Source organism: Astatotilapia calliptera, chromosome 16, assembly GCF_964374335.1.
Source record: "Astatotilapia calliptera chromosome 16, fAstCal68.1, whole genome shotgun sequence".
Taxonomy (NCBI): Eukaryota; Metazoa; Chordata; class Actinopteri; order Cichliformes; family Cichlidae; genus Astatotilapia; species Astatotilapia calliptera.
This window is the reverse complement of record NC_137437.1, coordinates 26,602,539-26,624,810: the sequence shown is the minus strand read 5'-3', so window position 1 is coordinate 26,624,810 and position 22,272 is coordinate 26,602,539. Positions and strand designations below refer to the sequence as shown.

General features: G+C 39.8%; 3 protein-coding genes across 3 annotated transcripts; all 3 read left to right on the top strand.

Moving 5' to 3' along the window:
* The first annotated feature begins 2,634 nt into the window (after positions 1 to 2,634).
* LOC113007587 (olfactory receptor 6N1-like) lies at positions 2,635 to 3,576 on the top strand. Its single transcript, XM_026144302.2, has one exon. The coding sequence runs from the start codon at positions 2,635 to 2,637 to the stop codon at positions 3,574 to 3,576; it is 942 nt and encodes a 313-aa protein (XP_026000087.2).
* Positions 3,577 to 11,894: 8,318 nt separating this feature from the next.
* On the top strand, positions 11,895 to 12,851 carry LOC113007586 (olfactory receptor 10A3-like). Its single transcript, XM_026144301.2, has one exon. It carries the CDS (start codon positions 11,895 to 11,897, stop codon positions 12,849 to 12,851), a length of 957 nt encoding a protein of 318 aa, XP_026000086.2.
* Positions 12,852 to 15,090: 2,239 nt separating this feature from the next.
* On the top strand, positions 15,091 to 16,056 carry LOC113007585 (olfactory receptor 8G17-like). Its single transcript, XM_026144300.2, has one exon. The coding sequence runs from the start codon at positions 15,091 to 15,093 to the stop codon at positions 16,054 to 16,056; it is 966 nt and encodes a 321-aa protein (XP_026000085.2).
* Positions 16,057 to 22,272: the final 6,216 nt, after the last annotated feature.

Below are 22,272 nucleotides of genomic sequence, written 5' to 3'. Positions count from 1 at the left end.
ACGCACACACACACACACACACACACACACACACACACACACACACACACACACACACACACACACACACACACACACACACACACACACACACACACAGGGGCAAAAAAGTATTTAGTCAGCCACCTAAAATGATGACAGAGGTCAGTAATTTGCACCAGAGGTACACTTCAACTGTGAGAGACAGAATGTGAAAAAAAATCCATGAATTCACATGGTAGGATTTATAAAGAATTTATTCGTAAATTAGGGTGGAAAATAAGTATTTGGTCACCTCAAACAAGGAAAATTTCTGGCTCTCACAGACCTGTAACGTCTTCTGTAAGAAGCTTTTCTGTCCCCCACTCGTTACCTGTATGAATGGCACCTGTTTGAACTCATCATCTGTATAAAAGACACCTGTCCACAGCCTCAAACAGTCAGACTCCAAACTCACCAAAGAGCTTTCGAAGGACACCAGGAAAAGTATTGTAGACCTGCACCAGACTGGGAAGAGTGAATCTACAATAGGCAAGCAGCTTGGTGTGAAAAAATCAACTGTGGGAGCAATCATCAGAAAATGGAAGACATACAAGACCACTGATAATCTCCCTCGATCTGGGGCTCCACGCAAGATCTCATCCCGTGGGGTCAAAATGATCATGAGAACGGTGAGCAAAGATCCCAGAACCACACGGGGGGGACCTGGTGAATGACCTGCAGAGAGCTGGGACCAAAGTAACAAAGGTCACCATCAGTAGCACACTACAACGGCAGGGAATCAAATCCCGCAGTGCCAGACGTGTTCCGCTGCTGAAGCCAGTGCATGTCCAGGCCCGTCTGAAGTTTGCCAGAGAGCACATGGATGATACAGCAGAGGATTGGGAGAATGTCATGTGGTCAGATGAAACCAAAGTAGAACTTTTTGGTATAAACTCAACTCGTCGTGTTTGGAGGAAGAAGAATACTGAGTTGCATCCCAAGAACACCATACCTACTGTGAAGCATGGGGGTGGAAACATCATGCTATGGGGCTGTTTTTCTGCCAAGGGGACAGGACGACTGATCCGTGTTAAGGACAGAATGAATGGGGCCATGTATCGTGAGATTTTGAGCCAAAACCTCCTTCCATCAGTGAGAACTTTGAAGATGAAACGAGGCTGGGTCTTCCAACATGACAATGATCCAAAACACACCGCCCAGGCAACAAAGGAGTGGCTCCGTAAGAAGCATTTGAAAGTCCTGGAGTGGCCTAGCCAGTCTCCAGACCTCAACCCCATAGAAAATCTGTGGCGGGAGTTGAAAGTCCGTGTTGCTCGGCGACAGCCCCAAAACATCACTGCTCTCGAGAAGATCTGCATGGAGGAATGGGCCAAAATACCAGCTACTGTGTGTGCAAACCTGGTAAAGACCTATAGTAAACGTTTGACCTCTGTTATTGCCAACAAAGGTTATGTTACAAAGTATTGAGTTGTATTTTTGTTATTGACCAAATACTTATTTTCCACCCTGATTTACGAATAAATTCTTTACAAATCCTACCATGTGGATTCATGGATTTTTATTTTTTTTTTCACATTCTGTCTCTCACAGTTGAAGTGTACCTCTGGTGCAAATTACTGACCTCTGTCATCATTTTAGGTGGGGGAACTTGCACAATCGGTGGCTGACTAAATACTTTTTTGCCCCACTGTACGTGCTGTTCGGCGTCCTGCATTTGAGTCCTGTCACATTTTGAAGCGGCCTCGGCCGTGACAGGGGCTGCATTTCAGTCAGTGGTGATGGGGCTCTTGCCCATTCCCTCTTGGAATTAGGAATCTAGAAAAGTATCAGAGGATTTTGATCCCAAATACACGGTCAATGTAGTAAAAGCATACATGGATAGAAAAACAAACAAACAATGAAATCAGTCATGGACTGGGCCTAATAATTATTGAAGTGTTGTGGGATCATCTTCACAGAAAACAGAACAAAAGACAGCTAACATCCAAAGAAGAGCTTTGAATGTCTATCAAGAAGCCTGGAGAAGTATTCCTGCTACTACTTTGAATACTTTAAAAAATACTTAGCTCAGACTGTGTTGAAGAATAAATGTGATCATAAAACAGAGCTCGTTAGAATTTTCTGAACAAAATCTAAAGAAATGAGGGGGTTACTCTAGACTAGTACTGCAACTGGTCCTTAATCATTTGTCATAGGAACACTTTTCAAACAACAATGCGACAACTTTGTTTAAAAATGAATGTATCTAATTTATCAAACTGTTGTTTGGTTTCCTTGTGCAATAAGGTTACAGTAATAATAAAATGACACAAAAAAATTTTCTAAAAGAGACTTTTTTCTCAATAAATGTTCATTTTCTTTCTTAGAGAAAATCGTTAAGTTGGACCCTGCAAAAATATTGTGGACTAAAAACATGATGAGATTGTTTTTTTATTTCATCATGGTAGAAAAGATAGATATAGAAATATAGAATTCCTAAAATATATTAAATTCAAACATTTGAACTGTCAGCAAATCACACGGCAGCAATGTAGAAGGAGGAGTCTTCTCCAACATCCTGCCTTAAATTTTCTAGCTTTCTAAAGCAAGTGCACTTACAGTAAAGGTGCCAATATTATAGTTAATGATGTTTTTACATATCAAGATAGCAAAATGAATACGTCTAGTATAGTTGTGTTTTCTCTGACTGGTTTCAGTGCAACTGTGAACTACAGAGTCACACTTTTCTCTCTCACTTTGCTGTGTTATTTTCTCATTTTGATGGTAAACATATCTCTTATTTTAACTATAATATCAGATCAAAACCTACATGAACCCATGTATATATTTTTGTGTTCCTTGTGTATTAATGGACTTTATGGGACTGCTGGGTTTTTTCCCAGATTTGCCTTTGATCTGTTGTCTGACACACATCTAATCTCATATGTTGGATGCCTTTTGCAAGTGTTTGTTATATATTCAAATGCAAAGGTTGACTACTCTACTTTAGTCCTAATGGCTTATGACAGATATTTGGCCATATGTAGACCACTGGAGTATCACTCTGTAATGTCTGTACGAAGGACTGTGGTGTTAGTCACTCTGTCCTGGCTTGTTCCTCTCTGCTTTGAGACTCTCGTCATAAGCTTAACGTCAACACTTAAATTATGTGGCTCCAACATAAACAAGCTTTACTGTGAGAACTGGTCAATTGTCAAACTTGCTTGTGGTTCAACAAAAGTGAATGACATTGTCGGGCTGATTTTCATCACCTTTTATTGTTGTCATGTTGTCTGCATTGCATGTTCATATGTGCAGCTTGTTAATGTAGCTTTAAAATCTCGAGCAGGTAGGAAAAAGTTCACACAGACTTGTGCGCCACATTTATTTTGTCTGCTGAATGTCACGACTGCTTTGCTTTTTGATCTCATGTTCTCGAGGTATGGATCAGCATCTCTGCCACAGCATTTAAAGAACTTCATGGCCATTGAATTCCTCATCATCCCTCCTATTTTAAATCCAGTTTGTTACGGTTGGGTCCTGACTAAAATTCGAAGGCGAATGATATTTTTGTGTAGGCTAGCATATCAAAGATTCGGTGTAAAAAGCCAATAGTATTAAAAGATTGACACTGATATTCAGATAAAAAAGGAAAGTATGATACATGTTACTAGTATGATAACATTTAACGATGGATGAATGATTGATTTGATTAATGGCCACATAATGTCTCATGTTTCCATTTCATTATAATTAGAGTTCTAAAAGTTCAGTATGGAGTTATGTGATGTAAAAGTATCAAATGTAAATTTATGTAAAGCCATGTCTTATTTTTAGCTATGATTTGAGCATTGTGATGAGAGACAGATGCTTAATTTCTTGGATTCTGGTGAATTCTTAAGCACTACTTTATTATGTGTCAATGTAAAGTACAATATGCACATAATTATTCTTATTTTTATCTAAAAGTAAAGCAATTATTCTCAACTTTTCTCATTTAATATAATTCCTGCAGAGTCAGAACACATACACACATTCTGTTTGGACACGAAAGGTGTGACAAGTTGATTCCGTTTGATATCGGGGGGAGGATAACCTGCCTAAATGTGCATGTGTCATCTATTCATGAATTCATTTATTAAATGCTGGACATTAGCTCACATGTGCATCAGCAACATTTGTTCAAAAGATATCTGTCTGTGTACAAAGAATCAAGCACATCTCAGCTACCGTACTTTCTCAGCTACAGTCACACTGTAAAAAACTGTGGCTGGAGACAGTGACACAACCAAAACAATGTACAAATAGTTTGTAATGTCTCCACTTTTTAAGTGGTCGGCTTGAACAGTCGTAACAATAGGGACCAGGTCCGAAACCAATACCGGTCAGTTTCCGTCTTTAAAGCACTTTGATGAATAAAGGCGGTGATAAAATGAGGATTAAACAGCAAAAACAGAGAGTCTGCTATTGGTTTCACATTTAACATATCAAGATGGCATTTGTGATAAAGATATAATATGTTGCCTTTCTTGAAAATCCGTTGCTAACTGCATCAGATATGTAGTACTATAGGGTCGGACTCACAATGTTGGACAACACAGAATTCACACATCACACAACTCTTTTGGACACAACAGGGTCAAATCTAAACAAGGACCATTTATAATTTGTAGATTTATAACCAAACAGATGCAAATAGTTTATTTTAGCTTTCTACTGACAACAGCATGAATCTGTCACTGAAAGGGCATGGGTAATGTAGTCACAAAAAAGGCAGATTACAGTACTTTTGCTTTTTCTCAGTCTCTCTGAATCTCAGGTGGAGGTTTGCAGGAGAAAAATTGCCGAGTAATAATCAAGCTCCCTCGTGCTCCTGAAAACGGCTCATGTGCTCCTTCTGCTAATGTTGCTTTTCTCTCTGCCTTGAAGTCACCTTGGTAGTTATCTGAAGACTTCCTAACATGTTCAGTACCTTAAGAATCTCCTGGATTCATGGAACATTCCTAACATTGCAACCTCCCCACTGCTGCCTTCATGTAAAATTTGGATGCAGCTTCTGGGTCTGAATAGTTAAGTGCTTTAAATCTGCATTATTTTTAATAATGGCCACCAGGAGGTGATACCTGTGGTTGCAAAAAGACATTTACATGCATGTGGGGAAAAAAGCTCCTCAGACTTGACTCTAAACACTTCCCTGCTTAGCTTAGAGTCTTAGTCATTGATTTTTGGGTCATGTTGAATAAAATTAAATAAACTTTGTATATCCCCTGTTTCAGAAAGAAGGGATATTTGGGCTATTCTCAGTCAGAGTCAGGCCTGTTCCTATCTTATCACATCTGGTTTCAAAACCAAGGTAGTGATTGGACTGGTGATGGGGGAAATGTTAATCCCAAGGCTTTAAAATGGGACTGACGAATGGTAAATGTTAGCTGTATCCATCTTTTATTCTGCTTGTTGACACTGGTATTTTAAAATTTAAAATTTTTAAATTTTCTTCATAACTAAAAAATGTTTTCATGTAGCCATTTTGTCACATCTCATTAGTGCTTTCTAAGTAAATTGCAGCCAGTTTTAGTTAGAGATGGCACGATACCACTTTTTTATGTCCGATACCGATACCGATATCATGAATTTGGATATCTGCCGATACCGATATGAATCCGATATAGTGTTTTTTAATCAACAAAACTGTTTTTTTTTAAATATCTTGCTGCATTTTGTATAAGTTCATACTCAAGTTTAAAACAACAACTACACTAAAGCTATTCTGTTATACCTGTATGCAAAAAAAAAAAATTTTCATAGTTCAGCAATACTGATCAATCTAATAAACTTAAACCTACACCATCCTCCCTATTCTGGTATTTTAAAGAGTACTTAGCGTAAATATTAAGCAACCTAACTAATAGGGTTCCAACTCCCAGCAACAACAAAAATAAATAAATAAAAAATAGGGAACCACCCCTCACGCTCCACCTCGTGATGCTTAATCGACGTAATCAACCTTAATTTGATGTAGTGTGAAAAAAAAAAGCACAGAAATCAATTATTTTTCAAGAAATATTAAATAGATTCAACATCTTTCTTCAACAAAATTGCAGACTGCACAGATGGTACCTTCCCAAAGGAAAAAGTACTATAGCTTACTAGGGTATATATATTAGACTTAATAGTCACTATATACAGTAATTGACTTCTATTCATTTTACATCAAATTAAAACTTTGGGTGTAAGATTTGGATAATTATTTATTAAAAGCTAGACATTTTAAATGAGAATAAGAAAGAAAAGTATGTCTTTGTGCCCCCTTTTCCCTGTTCATGCCCTATCGGCCCCCCTGGCTAAACTTTGCTAGATCCACCCCTGCACAGTTACCAGCCGTCAGCTACGTAGAAAAAGATCCTCGAGTAGAAAGTAATAATAAATAAATTCTAACAACAGCTGATCAAGCTTAAACGTGCTGCTGTTGTTCAGCCGCTGGTTTCCTCTTTCTGGTGCAAAGTGGGCCAAAAACAAACCAGAGAGACGGACTCGCGACAGAAAAGCCGATCAGCTGATCATTAAGCAGTTTCATGATTGAAGTAGCAGCCAGAAGAGGCAGTCGCTCCATATATCGTTTGGTAAGCTTAACGCAGGAATGCTTTACAAACATTCAGAGATGGACTTACACACTTGCTTTACTTCTCTCGGGGATAACTTTGTCGGAGATGAAATGCCGGGTTGCTAGCGAAGCTCCACATGCTATCCAGACCACCGACAGGTCCCGCATGCCACAGCCGCTCTATCACGTGATGCATACTGCTCTGACGTGCTAACGTTCTGAGGTGAGTTACGGCGTGTTGCAAGTTTTGTGAGGTGCTTTCGTGATATTTAATGGATCGGATTACATTTTTTATTTTTCTCCGATATCCGATCCAGTAATTTAGGTCAGTATCGGACCGATACCGATACGTAATATCGGATCGGTCCATCTCAAGTTTTAGTACAGTGGGAGTGAACGCTGGTCTGTAGGTAGGCCCTAGTGTGGCGGTAGCTGGTGAAATGAAACTGTACTCCTAAGGTTGTCTATTTAATGTTTTTTCTCTTTGCTGGTCTCAACGTTTCGCTCATATAATACACAAAACCTATTTAAAAGATTAATTTGTTATATTGTATTCAGTGGTAACGACTAGGTTATGTATTTGAGGCCATTATTCTTTGACAATGGGACTGTGTGTGCAGTCTAAGTCCATTGCAACTAACATGGTGGTAAGTAGACAAGTAGAGGCTGCCCACCTAGTCAGAAGTTGTTTTTTGTGTTGATTTCGCAATAACTCAATAAAATCCTAAATATCTACATTTTTGTTGCTCTTTAGTTTCTTTATCAGGGAAACCTCACCTGTCCTTTCTTTGATTTTTGGCCCAGTTTATTCTGTACTAGAGAAAGGTTACATGAGACTGGGATGCATTTTTTTCGTTCCTCCATTAAGGAGATATTTCTCCATTAAATACTATTACCTCTCTCTTGCTTCCTCAAAGGAAAACACTTTAAGGTCTTGTAATTAGTCAGTGACAAACATTTGTCTATTTCAGTGTTACTGGCTGTTTACAAGCTGAGAATATTTTCATTTATGAAATAAACTCTAGTAAACATTATTTTTGACTGTTATTTTCAGTAGAGATGATTCTTGTACACACTGTCCTGAGGTTTATTTCAATAAAAATAAATTTACAAATAAGAAAATATTTTTATTTGTTCCTTGGTGTTAATATTACTGGACTTGTAGCAGAGAGTTTGGCCCACAGCTACATCAGCCTGGAGACTGCTGCTCCCTAAGCATCACACACACTTAATGTCCTGGGGATAAAAGAGTGCCCTGGACTAATGGTCATTAGTCCAGTAATCATCATGTTTACTTGATAATCTTTTATTATATTATTATTGTCTGTTAGTAATAGCATGCTAATCACGTTTGCAGGGAGTTGTCTCAAAAGAAAGGTCTCCAGAGAAGTTTTTTTTCTTTCAACAAAAACACACAACTCAGTCATGCATGATGTTTGCTTTACTTTTATTACATACTTGCATTACATACCATTTTAATAGTACAATCATTTAAAATAATTCACCAAAACAAAGAATATTGTAACCATAAATATACATTAATTAGTGTGAAAATGTATCTTTCAACATATTCATAAACGCTTATAAGCTCTGAATTGATACATTAAAAATATACAGGAGTGAGCACTGTTTTGTGGAGGCCACAAATCGACCAGATGGAGTTTGCCATTTTGCAAAATAACATTTTATGTATATGGCTAAAAACCGGCCGCATATGTAGTAGACTAAAGATGGAGCAGATGTCATAGGTTCCTGAGGTGTGATTTTATTTCATGCTTGCACCTTCAGACCTAAGATGTGGAGGATCATACCTATGTTTGAGAAGGGTTCCCTTTCACCAAAGAAGCAAAAACATGCAGGAAACATGCCACACTACAGTCATCTTAATAAAATGTCATCTTCGTCTTCTTCACCTCATTCGTCATCTCATGAATGGAATCAGGGCTCTGACACACAAAAATGTGAATAAATGTGCTACTTTATTTCTGATATTGTCATTATTATTGATTCTTAGCCAATTAAACATGCGACCCTTCAGAATTCTGGCAACAAGCCAGATAAACAAAAATAACTGGGCTTTACTTGAGTGAGCAAAAGGTGTCCCACAGGGTTCTATTTTGGGATCTGCTTTATTTTCTGTTTTATACATGATTTGAGTAAAAGCTTTCTAGAAAAAATAAATCTTTATGCTGATGACACTGTCATATAAACATTTGCACCTTCTGTAGAGCAGGCAGTGAATGCATTTCACTTATTACAATCCATTTTTCTGCATTTAAAATTGGTTTTAAATGTTCATAAAACAGAATTTATCGTGTTCTCGAAAGCTCACCCACGGATGTTTGATGATCTTAGCGTTGGTACAGATGTTGGCAAAACCATTGAAATGGTACATGCCTACAAATATTTGGGTATAAAGTTTGATGACAAGTTTCTCTCTAATGTACACATTGCTAGTCTTATTATGAAAATTAAAGGGAAAAATGTTTTTTACTTTAGAAATAAATCTTTTTACCCTTTTGCCTGTAATTGATTATGGTGACACACTGTATGTTTCCTCTTCAGTTCTCAGTAGTCTTCATGTAGTCTATAATGCATCACTATGTTTTATCATAAAGTCTCTGTCATGGTCCCTGTGCCTGCCCAGCCGGCCTCACAAGTGTAGCCTTGTGAGGCCAGCTGGGCAGGCACAGGGACCATGACAGTCTCTGACTTACCACTGCGTTCTTTATAATTTGGTGGGTTAGCCATCACTGACCATTCGAAGAAAACAGCACTGGTATTTTTCTTCATAAAGCTGTTTTAGGTAATCTTACAGTCTCCCTGTCCCACTACCAAGTTACCAGCTATACTCTTCGAAAGGGTTGCTTCCTGATGTACCTAGAGTTCTGACAGATATGTCAAACATTCTATGCACCTTAGACAAGGAATATAGAGAAAAATCTAAATTTACTTTAATTATTATGCTTTAAAAAATGTAAAAGCATAATAAGGAATAAAGTGAAGGAGACTTATTGATGTTTACTTTAAGAAGCCACTCTGTGTTCTAATGTTTTACATCAGCAGGCCCAACCCCGTACCGGTCCATGAGTTTGGTACCGTGTCGCAAGAGTTCAGGCTCGAGTGTGTCAGGATGCCTGGGTCGTTGACCCAGGGTTTTGAGTTTATATATTATCTATCATTTCTATGCTTTGGTTTCTTTGTTAGAGTTATGTTTTGTCTCTGTGTAATCCTTAGTTGCTGTCTCCCCTGTCCGCTATATCCCCGTGTCCAGTCAGTGTCTGTGTCTGCCCTGGTCCCACGTCTCTGTTCCCTCTGTTGTAGTGCCTGCATGTGAGTCTGTGTCTTTTGTTCAGTCTGTGTTATGTGTTTCCCGTTTTACTTTGAAATATCGTCACCTATTTTTGATGAGCCAGTTTTCAGTGAGCCTGCTCCTTTGCCTTCCTGTGCTCCTCCACCCAGGGAAGCTGCAGTCCAGCCATCTCCTGCACCTGTATCAGTTCCTCGGGTGAGGGGGGCTAGGGCCCAGTTTGTCCCTGCTCCGGTTTCCAGGTCAGCTGACCCTCCGCTCCTGCTGGAGGGTCCTGCAGCGCCGTCGCCTGCAGCGCCACCACCTGCGGCTCCCATGCCATCGCCTGCAGCGCCACCCTCGTCTGGTCCAGCCTCCGAGTCTGCGCCCTCGTCTGGTCCAGCCTCCGAGTCTTCAGCTTCGTCTGGTCCAACCTCCGTGTCTTCGCCTTTGGCGTCGCCTGGTCCTGCCTCACTCCGTCTAGCTTCGTCTGCGCCTGAGGTCTCTATGCCGTCTGGTCCTGCACGTCCTGTCCGGCCACTTTCCAGGCCGATGACACAGGAAACACCAGTGTGAATTTCATAGTTTTCAGGGTTTTTAAATCTGTTTTTAGTGTTATTTTTTCTATCGTTTTTATCATTAACTCGGTGTCCCTGGGTCTTTTCCCATGTGTTATGAATAAATCTTCTCGTTTTGGTACCTGTACTGGTTTTATTTTGTTGTATTTATCCGTGACACCTTAAAGGCCAGTCCGTGAAAATAACGTTGTGGATAAACTTGTCTGCTGGGAATAAAAAAAGTTGGGGACCGCTGTTTGTTTTGTTTTTTAAAACTGTTTGTTGTGGTTTTATACTTATACTTGTAGTATTTTTTAGATGTTTTGTATGGCTGCTAACTTGACCACGTCTGGCTTATAAAAGAGAAGTTGGGCAATAAAGTCTCATGATCAGTATTATTCCAAGTAATCCAAGTGTTTGGAGTGGAACTGGGGTGAGCTTAGTGCAGGCTTTTTGATAACAAAATTTGCTAGCACCACAGTGCTTTTTATTTAAACCAGGAGTCATTTTACATTATTGACCACATACAACATAATTCCATCTTAAGTGAGCAGAATCAGTTCTTATTTCTCAATAACCTATAAAAACCACAAAATTGTTCCTCTTTTATAAAGCTATAAAACATAAATTACACATTTACACAAACTACACTAGGACTTCCTCTTAACACATTTAAGCAGCTTGTCTGCTCCCTTTTTCATAAGGGAGATAAGAAAAGGTGTCCTGCCCACAGTTGTAGGTCCACATATTTGATTTAGCAGATGTTTATGCTGGATGTCTTTTCTGATGAAAACTCTACACAACAGAACCACTAAACAAAGGGCCCAAATCATTTTGCATATTATTGCATTTTTTTAATTTACAATTTGGACTGGATCCCAACTTTATTTTTAAACACAGTATAGATTATACCATTCAAAAGATTCTGCAGAAAACCAACCAATCCATCCATCCATTTTCTGCTGCTTAACCTGTTAAAGCTGTACTGTGTTGTGTTGATTTTATGAATTTAGAATGCATGATTTAAAAAAAAGTCAGATATATCTGTTAAAGAAGAATGCCATTTTCTATTGCCATTATTGTCATTGGCCCTCAAGTACACTCCCACTTTATTGCTCCTCCTCTGTGCTGCAGCTATAAATGTTAGCAGATTCTTTGGTCTCATTCAGTTGGGATGAAAGGAGCTAATTTCTGAGCTTTGGTCTTGTAAAATATAAAACTACTCTTTGTTCTTTGCTTACTGATGCGCGCATTGTGTAACAGGTATAACAGCTGTTGAGAAGGAACATATCATAATGAGGTAGCATGCATGTCTAAAACAGATTTGAACAGAATAATAGAAACTTTGCTAAACCATCGGGATTGGGTACTCTTATTCATATCGAAAAGAATCAGAATCAAAATACTTTCATAATCCCTAAGGAAATTGGACCATTCATATCATTATTACTGATCAAACTTGTTCACTGTGCAAATTATGCAGAAAATGGGAAACTCAAGTGAGACTGTATCATTTGTGCTGGCTGCTTATGGAAATGTTGGAGCTTTAAAATACATGTATTTTAGTATAATATTGTTCTGGTATGTCTCTATATGTGTGGCCAACACAGTCCTTATTGTGGTCATACATGTGGACAGAAGACTGCATGAGCCAATGTATATACTGCTCAGCAATTTATGTGTGAACGAAATAAATGGCAGCACATCGATGTATCCTCTTTTGCTCTCACAGATGTTTTCAGACAGCCATGAAGTGACCTTGCCGTGGTGTTTTCTCCAGATGTGTTGTATGTACACAACTGCTTCTGCTGAGTTTTGCAGTTTAGCAGCCATGGCCTATGACAGATATATCTCAATCTGTCATCCATTACGCTATAATGTGATTATGAACACAGAGAGAGTGTTTATGTTAATTCTACTTGTGTGGGTTTATTCATTTCTTATTTTTATATTCTCATTTTCATTCATCTTCAGTTTGAAGTTCTGTGGAAATGTTGTTAATAATGTGTATTGTGACCACAAATTAATAATTCGACTTTCATGTTCAGTTTCAGTCCACAGCTTTATATCTGACATATTCTTTCTGTTACTGAGTATTTTCATACCATTCAGTCTCATTTCAGTCTCTTACATGAAGATTTTAGCAGTTTGTCGAAAAACATCCACAGAAAACAAGCAGAAAGCCGTGACTACTTGCACCCCTCAGATCGTCTCTGTGTCAAACCTGTTTGTCGGGTGTATTTTTCATGCTATCGATTCCAGTGTTTTAGTTGCTCAGGTGCCAGGTGAAGTCCGTATAATTTTATCTATATATCTCCTTATTTGTCAACCAATGCTCACCCCATTTATGTATGGATTTAATTTGCCAAAGATAAGGCAATCATGTACAATGCTTGTGTTTAAGAGAAAATCAATGTCTTTGTTTAAAAAGAGACTGTTTTAGAGCATCTGTGGTGGAATAGCATTCATCAAACATATTATGGTTTGTACACATGAAGAAAATAAAATCTGATTATGTCATGTATTTACCTTTATAAAAGGCCCATTTCATTAATTCAGTTCATTTTGTTTTGTTTTGTAAAAGCTACTGTGCAACCTCTAATTTCCACTGAATTCCTGACATAATCTGCAATGGTTGATGTTACCCTCAGACAGGAAACCAAAATTTTGTTTATTACATTGTCCTTAGAATAGTTTTAGGTGCTTCTCTGCTTCAACAAAAATTATTCAAGCAATCATATAGTTATCAGGAAGTTTCAGCAGTAAATGCTGAGTTGCTCATTTGAATCAGTGAATCTGTGTTGACCCCATGCGCTACCATAAAATTATACCAACTTACAGGAAATGAGTACAAGAATTTCTTACTGGAGGAAAGAATGTGATTGTACTGTTTGGGTCATCCCCTCAGAAATGTAACCAGAGAGAAGGAGATCAAATCAGGAATAAAATAACTACATCATTTTAAACTCACTCATCAAATAGGAATTAAGAAGTGTTAATCTGAGTATTGTTAAATCTGAGTATTAATGAGTGACACATTTAGTGGATTCATTTGTATCTGATTGCTGATGGGGTCTGTATACAGAAATCATTACACTGGTTCAGTTAATCAGAATCAGAACACTTTCTTAATCCCAGGAGAATTTATGCGGTCACAGTTGCTCCAAGACAATACGAACAGTAACTAACTAAACTAAATGAAATGATACGATATAATACAAGTTACAAAATAACAAAGTCACAAAATAGCTCAATAAATACAAATAGCTCTAATTATAAATATCCTGGTATAGTAGACAAAATTACATATATGTGGCGGACACTGAGTTGCCCCTATTACTATATTGACTTTGCAATTTTCTCTGTAAACGATGTGATATTAAGGGTGTGCGACTATCGTAGTGTGTAGTGTGTTGCAGATCAGTTTGAGTCTGTTATATCTGCAACCCTCAACCTTCTGCCCCATCATGCAACAGCATAGAGAATTGTTCTGAAATATTCAGTGTAAACATAAGTGTACTTCCATGTCTGTGCTTCCTTGCCCTCCCTAACACTAAGGCAAAGAATGGCTCCACCTGGGGAGAGCAATTGGCACAAATCCATAGTCTCCTTCTCTCTGGATATTCTTTTTATAATGAAACGAGTAAAAATGAAATGAAAGCAGGGAAGCTGCTGCTGTGTGTGGATGAACAGCAACCCTGAGTATAAATAAAAGATGCTGAAATGCAGAAAAATGTCATCAGGTCTGCCATGGTCATTTACAAATACCAATTAGTGTCTCCGATAGGACATGAATTGTCTGGCATTTTGGCTAAACTAAACTCCTACTGGGAGAGTTCATTGCTGAAATTGGCACAATCAGTGACAGCTTCTTGGGGTACGATTATGAAGAAAAGTCTGGCTGATCTGAACCCGAGGGGTATTCTGTTCTTGGACTCCTTTGCAAACTACAGCTTGTCTATAACAAACATAATGCTTAAAAATAAGGGTATTCATAGATGAGCATGGCACCAGGACACATTAGGCCATAGGTTGATGATCGATTTTGTAATAGTTTCACCAAATTTGCAGCTGGATGTTCTACACTCTGGAGAACAACATGATACAAGATAATTAACAAGACCGACGAGTGTCAACCACCTCCTCTACATGGATGACATCAAGCTGTATGGCAGGAATTATCCATACCACTAGGATCAACATGAACGATATCAGAATGTTGTTTCGACTTGGAAAGTGTAGTTGATTTTTTTTATATGAAAAGTTGAGAATGTGGAAATTCAAATCCAATTTTGGACCACTTAAGAAACATTTGAATTTCCCTTGAGAAGAATAAAAAGGTTATTATGCTCTACAATTCTGAAAACCTGTGGAATTTATGGTAGTTAAAACAAACAAAAAACTCTGCCAAAGAGGAAGAATGCCATTGTCTCTAACTCTGTCTGGACCTCAAATTTAGCCGCGCCCACCTCATTCTCCTCCTCAGTGCTGCAGCCATAAATACTAGCAAAAGAGGTTGTCTTGTTTAGTTGGGAGAAGAAGCTGAACTTATTGTTATGTATTCTTAGCATGTGAAGAATCTCTGGAATTGAATCTTGTAAAAGTACAAACCTGTTTGCTTTTTGTTTTGTGATTCCTGATGTTTGATTATTATTAGTTTGTCTTGTTCATTGTGTGACATTATGCAGAAAATAGGAAACTCAAGTGAGAGTGTATCATTTGTGCTGGCTGCTTATGGAAATGTTGGAGCTTTCAAATACCCATATTTTATCATAATATTGTTTTGGTATGTCTCTATATGTGTGGCCAACGCAGTCCTTATTGTGGTTATACATGTGGACAGAAGACTGCATGAGCCAATGTATATTCTGCTCAGCAACTTATGTGTGAACGAAATAAATGCCAGCACATCACTGTATCCTCTTTTGCTCTCACAGATGTTTTCAGACAGTCATGAAGTGACCTTGCCGTGGTGTTTTCTCCAGATGTGTTGTATGTACACAACTGCTTCTGCTGAGTTTTGCAGTTTAGCAGCCATGGCCTATGACAGATATATCTCAATCTGTCATCCATTACGTTATAATGTTATTATGAACACAGAGAGAGTGTTTATGTTAATTCTGGTTGTGTGGATGTATTCATTTCTTAGTTTTATATTCTCATTTTCATTCATCTTCAGGTTGATGTTTTGTGGAAATGTTGTTAATAATGTGTATTGTGACCACAAATTAATAATTCGACTTTCATGTTCAGTTTCAGTCCACAGCTTTATATCTGACATATTCTTTGTGTTATTGAGTATTTTCATACCATTCAGTCTCATTTCAGTTTCTTACATGAAGATTTTGGCAGTTTGTCGAAAAACATCCACAGAAAACAAGCAGAAAGCCGTGACTACTTGCACCCCTCAGATCGTCTCTGTGTCAAACCTGTTTGTCGGGTGTATTTTTCACTCTACTGATTTCAGCCTTTTAGCTGCTCATGTGCCAGGTGAAGTCAATATCATTTTATCTATATATCTCCTCATTTGCCAGCCAATGCTCACCCCATTTATGTATGGATTTAATTTGCCAAAGATAAGGCAATCACGTACAATGCTTCTGTTTAAGAGAAAATCAATATCTTTGTTCAGCAAGAGAGTGCTTTAGAGCATCTGTGCTCTGTTGCAGAATAAAAGTCAGCAATCTTCTTCTGTTTTGTAGACATAAAGAAAGTGTCATGTCATGTATTTATGTTTATAAAATGCTCATTAATCCTTTTTTAAAAAAAATTTATATATTTTAATTTGTTTTGCAAAAGCTACTCTGGAACCTCATATTTTCTTTTGTCTCCTGAGCTCTAAGTGAAAGGTTAATGGTAATAGCTCAGGAAAAAAATATTAAATATTTGAGTATGATGACAATGATCGTTTTAAAATAAAAATGCAGTTTGAATAAACCTTCAGGTTCATGGCAGCTTAATCATCTATTGCAGGGTGTTGCCCTCAGACAGGGAACAACATCACTGTCCCTAGAATTGTTGTTGTATGTTTTTAGGTGCTTCTCTGCTACAGCAAAACTTTAAGTGATCATAACTAATTATGATCAGACAGGTGAAAGGTGATGATCAAGGTGACTAGATCATTTAAATAAGGCAGTTAAAGGTCATATATATTTGACACATTTGGGTAAGCAATAGTATGTGTATATAAATGATGATGACTGTACATGTGTGGGTCTGGGTGTCAGGAAGTCGGAGAGGACTTTATGAAGGGAGAAGTAAGGCACAAGGACAAAATGGTTCTTTAAATCTTAAATGACAGAAATGTAACGAGAGAAAAGGTTAAATCAGAAAGAAAAGAATTACAATATTTTAATCTCCCTTACCAGATGGTAAATAAAAAGCCTTTATAACTGATTTGACTATTGCTGAATTTGACTATTAATGACTGAGGCATTTACTTGACTATCTGATTTATGGTGGTGGCTACATATACATCAATCATTACACTGGGTCAGTTAAACATAGCTCTTTCGCGGAGCAGGTTGACCTACTGTGATTGGACCTACCTGCGGAGGGCAATTGGCACAAACATAACAATCTCCTGCTCTCTGGATTTTCTTTTTCTGATGAAATCCTATAAAATTTCACACCGAATTAAACAACAGTTAGTGCGTCTGAAAGCACAGGAATTGTCTGGCAATTTGGCTAAACTAAAATAAAATAAAATTCAAAGGATGGCCGGAGGGCAGAGGGACCCTGTACTGTTTTGCCCTCCAACTTCTTCTTCTTCAACTTAATGTATATTGTAGGTGTAGCTCGGATGGGGATTTGGGAGTAGATACTCGTAATTCCCATGGGCGTAAACGCCACAGTAACATAAGGTGTTCACAGTTAATATTATGTGATGTAACTGTACCCTGAATGTAATTTGCCTTGTAATATGTCACAAGGTAAATATAGGTAATTAGCGCAATGAAACTGTTATGTTAATCATAAAGTATTATTTTATGGTATGTAACTCTGAAGAGAGTTAAAGTATTGTTCAGAGTTTTAACCCTTTAGAGCCGATCGGAGCGGGAACGCTCTGTTATGCGTAACTATTTTTAAATCCCGGTAGCACTGCAACCACGTAAGCTAGCGCAAAAATTTTTTTTGCATATGAAACCGGAGGAGTTGTACTTACATATTGTGCCATCAGCTTGTCCTAGGTCATGGTTTCCTTCCACATAAAGCTTTGCAAAAACTGCATAAAAAGCGCTTGCAGGAACAAAAACATAATATTCCAGAAACACGCTTTGCCGGTCCGATCAGCTGTTCAAAACACTTCCTACGTTGGAATAGACGTCAGCGCGAACTTTTGCATTTCCGCCATTACCTGGCCGAAACCGGAAGTGACGTCATTTTCGCGGAAATGTAGTCTTTTTTGCGATCAGGGCCTCAGGGCCTATACTGCTCTTTTTAAAAGTTATCTGTGACTTTATGACTTTCTGTGTCGTTTCTGGGATGCTTAGGACTCATATTGCACTGCTGGAAATAGTTTATTTTGATGCATATGCTGCTTTTTTGCAAATTTGCAGTATAATATTTATTTTCGTTTTTCCTGCAGTGTATAAAAATTGGTGTATTTCAAAAATAAAACTATGAAGACACTCAAAATAAATTTCCTGTGGTGGGAAACTATTTTGTGCAACTTTTTTGTATTTACAGTTTTGAGGGATAAGCCTCTTAAATTTCTCTAACTACAAATATATGTTAAAAAATCAAAAACGATTTTCAATTTTTTTGTAGTTTATTGCACTTTTTTGCAATTTATGTAATTACTATGCACTTAATGAATACATATTATTAAAATCTGGGCTATAATGGTTGTATTGATGTATAGCAACTTGAAATGCTCCCAAAAATGGCTCCACAGCATGTAAAAATATAATATAAGCTCTGGCGGACTTGGTTCTATGGTAGGTCTTAAAGGGTTAATTTTCTGGAGGCCCGTGAAGGTGGCAAAAAACGGGACCTGTGTATCTGTTGTAATGGAGGAAGAGAGGAGAACGGCATGGAGAGATGCACGAGGTTAGCTGAACCAAAGTGAGAGACTCAGCTAGTTTTACTGAGGTTACCTAGCACAAAAGAGTGTATGACTAGAAAGCTAACCGTGTGAGAGCTTCGCAACAGAGTGTGGGTGAAGTGACTTTTTGTTTCAACGGTCGCACCACCGTGTAAAACTGTGTTTCCAGCTACGACTGCCGAGGCTAAAGGCTAGCCCGGACTGCTTGGCTGCGCCACGGAGGCAGCCGCTATGGACTGTCGGAGAGCTGGACAGTGACTGGCTAACGCGCTGTAGCAGAGACAGCAACCGGTCCGCAGGGAGAGCGGAGAGTGGATTTAGTTTGGGACTGGTGAACAGAAACCTACCGAGCAACTGAACTGTAAGTTGGACTTTCGTGCTCTTACTGGGGAGAAGAGGATTTTTCTCCATCGTTCGCCGTGAGCAGCAAACAGGCCTGCAACAAGTGTGAATGTGAGTGTGTGTGGGGCCCATGTGTGAATATTGTGTATTTAGTGGATTTATGTAGCATATTTTTGAGTGTATATTGGTGAGTCACTTACCAAGAGGTGATAACATAATTTGTGTTGTTTAACATAATTTCAAAGGTATGTCTGTGAAGGTTCTCAGTCATCCAGGTCATCGTAGTCAAAGGAGCTTGCAAAGAAAGGCGTCTGGACTTCTTTAAGTTACTTGAAGACGTTTCACCTCTCATCCGAGAAGCTTCTTCAGTTCTAAGGTCAAATGGTGGAGAGTCCCAGATATAAACCTAGTGGGAGTAACCCCCCACAGAGGGACAAAAGTACCCCCTGATGATCCTCTAATCGCCTGAGACAAGGTGTGAAACTGGGTGTGGGCCCCATGCTGTACAGTGCAGCGAGGAATGCCCAGACCTCTACATTGGAGAGACCAAACAGCCACTTCACAAGCGCATGGCACAACATAGAAGAGCCACCTCCACAGGACAAGACTCAGCAGTCCATCTGCATCTTGAGGATAAAGGACACTCTTTCGAGGATACCAATGTTCACATTTTGGACAGAGAGGACAGATGGTTTGAAAGAGGAGTGAAAGAATGTCCACTATGTCCACTGTGAGCGACCATCTTTGAACAGAGGCAGGGGTTTACGACACCAACTCTCTGCCATCTATAATCCAGTTTTGAGATCCCTTCCCAGACGCCTTAACGCCCACTCACATCCTGGGCCATCTGATCTCAGGAATTCGCATGATAAGGTGGGGCCAGGTTTCACAATGAACTCACCCGAAACTCTGGCTGATTGGGGCCCACACCCAGTTTCACACCTTGTCTCAGGCGATTAGAGGATCATCAGGGGGTCATTTTGTCCCTCTGTGGGGGGTTACTCCCACTAGGTTTATATCTGGGACTCTCCACCATTTGACCTTAGAACTGAAGAAGCTTCTCGGATGAGAGGTGAAACATCTTCAAGTAACTTAAAGAAGTCCAGACGCCTTTCTTTGCAAGCTCCTTTGACAATAATTTTAAAGGGAAATATTTCATTTACACAGCATGTTTCATTTGTTTATGGAGCTGGATATCATTTGAGTTGAGTTAAGAAAAGGGTGTGTTGTACATTACTTTTCCTGCCCTTACATTCAGTAAACTGTTGGTTTGTGTTAAAGAGTTGTCTGGGGTTGATTCTTTTACTACTGGTTAAGTCTAACTTGCAGGCAAAGGTTTACTGATAGTTTCCCTGATTCCTGTCTATACCAGAACCATTTGTTGGTATCTAGGCTGTAACGAACCTAACACCCCACCTAGGGGGTCCAAACTGAGGTAAGTGGATTTAGACTCAGTATCACGGGTGGGGAGCTACATATATTTAAAATAAATATAGTTGACCAAAGCGCTTTACACATTCAGACAACAATAAAGCAATGTTAAGGAACAATAGAAACAATCAAATACACTAAAATAAAATATCGATAATCGATACACGGCCACAGCAACCCGTCCTTTTTCCCCCACACAGAAGAAGCCCGCAGCAATGGGGGAGGAAGACGGTCTGACTATTCCTGCTGCCAGCCATTCCTGGATGTAGTTCGCCATGGATTCTCTCGGGATGGGACAGGTTATACAGTCTACTAGAGGGCAGTGGGGCTCCCGGAAGTAAGTCAAGGGCGCAATCGTATGGTCGGTGAGCAAGCCTTATCTTTATTAAACACTTGCTGTAAATCATGATACTCTAGAGCAGACCTTTCCAAAGTGTGGGGCCCGCCCCATTGCTGGGGGGGCGCGGTATGAAAAGGGGGGAAAAAAACCCCCAAAAAAACGCTTGGACACTGCTAGCACGGGGCGGCCACAGAAACGCAAAGCAGGAGATGAAGCATAGCTGAATATGTTTCCAAACCAACTTCATTCTAAGCCAAGGCTAGAAAATATGGTGAAACATATTTTCCCTTTGGTTTCACCTGCACAAGTGCCAAGGTAGGTCTCCTCAGCAGAATTGGATTTCCCTGCGTCGGGAGCACGCGCTGGGATGTTCAAATCACGGGGTCCGTGGAAACTGTGCACAGGAGAAAGTGGGGTTACACAGAGATCACAGCTAGTTCACAGAGCTTAAAGATACAAGGCTGAGGATCACTGATGTGTCTAGCACAATCATCCAGCGATGAGGCTGTCTGCGTCCCGGTCTTAAGAGTCCAACCCATAATTAGAGTCTGATGAGATGCAGGTGTGTGTGTGCCAAGGGCAGGAGCCTGCAGTGAGCTCCGCCCTGGTCGGGAGGAGAGAGGAGAATGTACACAAAAACACATGTGGCCTTGTGGAGCCGGCTGGGTAGACACGGGGACCATGACACTTTACTGGCGCGGTTTGATGAGTAATGAAAGCAAACACTTGATTATTCAAAGTAGATGCGGTGATGGGTGGTTCAAGCGGTGTAAGCGATAACTCTTACTCTCCTGACAGTTTCTCATCCATTAGATTCTGTTCAGCTACAGAGTCCACCAGCACGCAGCATGTAAAAGTCTTGTTGTTGGTCACCAGGGATACGGGTGGGCAGCACGGGTGGGCCGGGCAAGCAGAAATGCGGTGACCAGGCTTCCCACAGTATAAGCAGTCCCCAGCCCGAAAACGGCATTCCCTTTCTTCCGGTGAGAGCCGGGAGCGACCGATTTGTATATGTTCTGGCAGGGGAGGCGATGGAGAACGAGTGCTTGCAGCCACGGGTTGAGCCGATGAAACGTGAAACTCCGGCCATAATACGGGCCTCGATGGCTTGAGCCGCCGCTCGGCATCCCTCTCCCGCAGGCGTCTATCAATCCTGCGGGCGAGGGATGCCAGCTCCTCAAAGGTTTTTGTTTCCTCGTGGAATGCAAGCTGGTCTCTCATCTGATCGTTCAGCAAGAGTAAAAAAATTCTGCGGAGGGCCAAATCGGGCCAACCCACGGCAACCTCCATGGTCCGAACCTCTACTATATACTCAGCTACACTGCCCCGCCCCTGACCGAATGCCAATAATTTCTGTGCCGCATCATCCTCAGAGATCAGAGGAGAGAAGGTCACCTTGAACTCCTCCAGAAAGTCATTGTAATGGCAAAGATGAATTGGATGAGAAGTTAAATAAGCCTCAGCCCATGGTAATGCCTGTCCCCGCAGCAGCCCAACAAAATGGGAAATCTTAGCAGCATCTGTGGGGAAGGCATTCGCCGCACAGCTAAAAAATAGGGAGCATTGCAAAAGAACCCCCCACACAGGTCCAGCTCCCCGTGGAAGGGTTCCAGCAGCGGAGAAGATATGCCGCGGTACGTAGGTTCGGGTTGTTTGGCACGCAGTTCTTCCTGAGTGTGTATTGGTCCTGGAGTGACTGGAGCA